The 2,169-nt window shown below is 38.9% G+C and overlaps 1 protein-coding gene across 1 annotated transcript; it reads left to right on the plus strand.

Moving 5' to 3' along the window:
• Positions 1-853: 853 nt before the first annotated feature.
• GCK72_015750 (uncharacterized protein) lies at positions 854-1,381 on the plus strand (the record flags this gene model as incomplete). Its single annotated transcript, XM_053731107.1, has 3 exons — positions 854-1,052; positions 1,100-1,266; positions 1,316-1,381. 3 exons carry the CDS (start codon positions 854-856, stop codon positions 1,379-1,381), a joined length of 432 nt encoding a protein of 143 aa, XP_053585879.1.
• Positions 1,382-2,169: the final 788 nt, after the last annotated feature.

The raw sequence follows: 2,169 nt of genomic DNA on the forward strand, positions 1-2,169 counted from the left end.
GTCGTTCTACATGTCCAGATGTCCCAAAATCTCAATTTTCCAAATTTTTCGACATTAAAAAATCCAAAAATCGCTGAAAAACCACAATTTTCCGTCTGTCTGTCTGTCCGTGTGTCCGGATGTCCACTTCTCAACACTTTTCGGCTCAAAAATGCTCTAAAGCCTGCGTTTTTCCATCTGTCTGTCGTTCTGTGCATCCGGATGTCCAAAATCTCAATTTTTTAGTATTTTTGATTGAAAATATCGATTTTTCCGGCATAAAATTGCTCCAAAATCAAAAAAGCGTATTTCGGAAAATATCACCATTTCTGATGGAAAAACGTCGATTTTTCCGGATTTTTCGACAATTTTTCTTGATTTTCAGACAAAAGCTTTCAAAAAATTTTATTTTTAATGATTTTTTGATTTTGACTAGTTTCACAAGATTCAGCTCGTTCTCAGCTTTCAGAAAAGTACCCACAAGCCTATATTCTGAGCAATTTGGGTCTCGACACGATTTACGCCCGGGATACTGTAGTTTTCGTGGTAGGACCCAAAGTGAATAGAATATAGGCTTGTGGGTACTTTTCTGAAAGCTGAGAACAAGCTGAATTCGAATATTTTAGTTAAAATCACAAATCCCAGGTATTCCTTCCAAAAAACCGCACGGAAAAGATGCTTTCGATAAATATGGGGTTAAGGAGCTGTGGGAAGTCCAAGCTATTTTCAAGGTACGGTTTTCAAATCAATTATATCTTTAAATTTGTATTTTTATTATAGAGAGCGGCAGAAAAAGGCAGAATCGCCGTTTTATATCAAGGGTGGTGGTCAACCCACATGTTAGACGTCGACGCCGATTATCTCATGCAGAATTATGAAAACGCTCTACGGCATTACGGTAGCCAGGAACGAAGGTCTCCCCGATAAGGAGAAGAAAGCTCTAATCGAGTTGGAGCAATTCATGACTGGGCTCTTCAAGATCTCACATATTTCCACTCAAAGATCCAGCAAGAATGCGGACAAGGAAATATTCACTAAATGTGTTTCTCAGGACACCCCTTCCAAGTTATACCGTGAGTTTTTTTTTTCGATTTTCCAAGGAAAACCATCATGTTTTCAGTTCGTGACTCAGCGCACGTCATGCAGGGAACAGTATTGTCTAAGTGCATTCAAGAAACTCGCCGTCTCGACAAAACTACGCAGAAAAAAGCTCTCAGAAGTGGACCGAGTACTCAACCAAGAACAACGCCTTGTGAAAATCCAAAATGGTGCAAATGTAACCTCGTTGTAAGTTCAAATATTTATATTCGATAACAATAAAACAATCATTTTTCAGTACGCATCGATGATCGAGACGCCAACTGCAAAATGGAGGTCAAAAAATGCTTGTGATTATGTGTGAAGACGATATATAATATTTTTTTGAATTCAATAAATGTTTCTCCAAATCCGTTGTCTATCGTACCTATACATGTCATTTAAAACGCGATATTCGAATTCAGCTCGTTCTCAGCTTTCAGAAAAGTACCCGGGTTACTGTAGTTTTCGTGGTGGGACCTTTTTTCGAGAATATATTTACTTAACCTATTATAACTCGGAGGGGTTTTGTCTGAACCTTTCGAATTTATTATTTTCAGATTCAGCTTGTTGAGACGGTTCGAATGACTATAATCATGCCTATATTCCGGCAATTTTTGGGTCCCACCACGAAAACCGCTCGGGTTACTGTAGTTTTCGCGGTGGGACCCTACCATAGGCTTGTGGGTACTTTTCTGAAAGCTGAGAACACGCTGATTTCAAAAATGTAATTTTCATTCCGTTCAGACTAGAACTGACTGAGATACGGTAAGTTTTGTGGTCTCATTTGTTTCAAAGTAGGTAGTGTTGCGTTTCGCAGTTGTCCGTCCACCGACCGCCCGTGCCTGTCTGACTTTCTGACTGTCTGCGTCTCCCTCTCTCTATCTATCTCTTTTGTTGGGAACGATTCTTCCCTTTTCTCATTCATCATTCCTCTCTTCCCCTCCCCGCTTGGCTTGTTTCTGGTTACTCGCCTAAAAATATGTACATATTTATTGATTTTTTGTGAATTCTAATTGGTATTTGGTGAGTTTTATTTTTTTTACAAACGCTCCAAAAAATTCTGCACATTTTGAGCCATAAATCATCAAAAAATACCAAAAACTAACGAAG

The sequence above is a fragment of the Caenorhabditis remanei genome, chromosome IV (assembly GCF_010183535.1).
Source record: "Caenorhabditis remanei strain PX506 chromosome IV, whole genome shotgun sequence".
Lineage (NCBI taxonomy): Eukaryota > Metazoa > Nematoda > Chromadorea > Rhabditida > Rhabditidae > Caenorhabditis > Caenorhabditis remanei.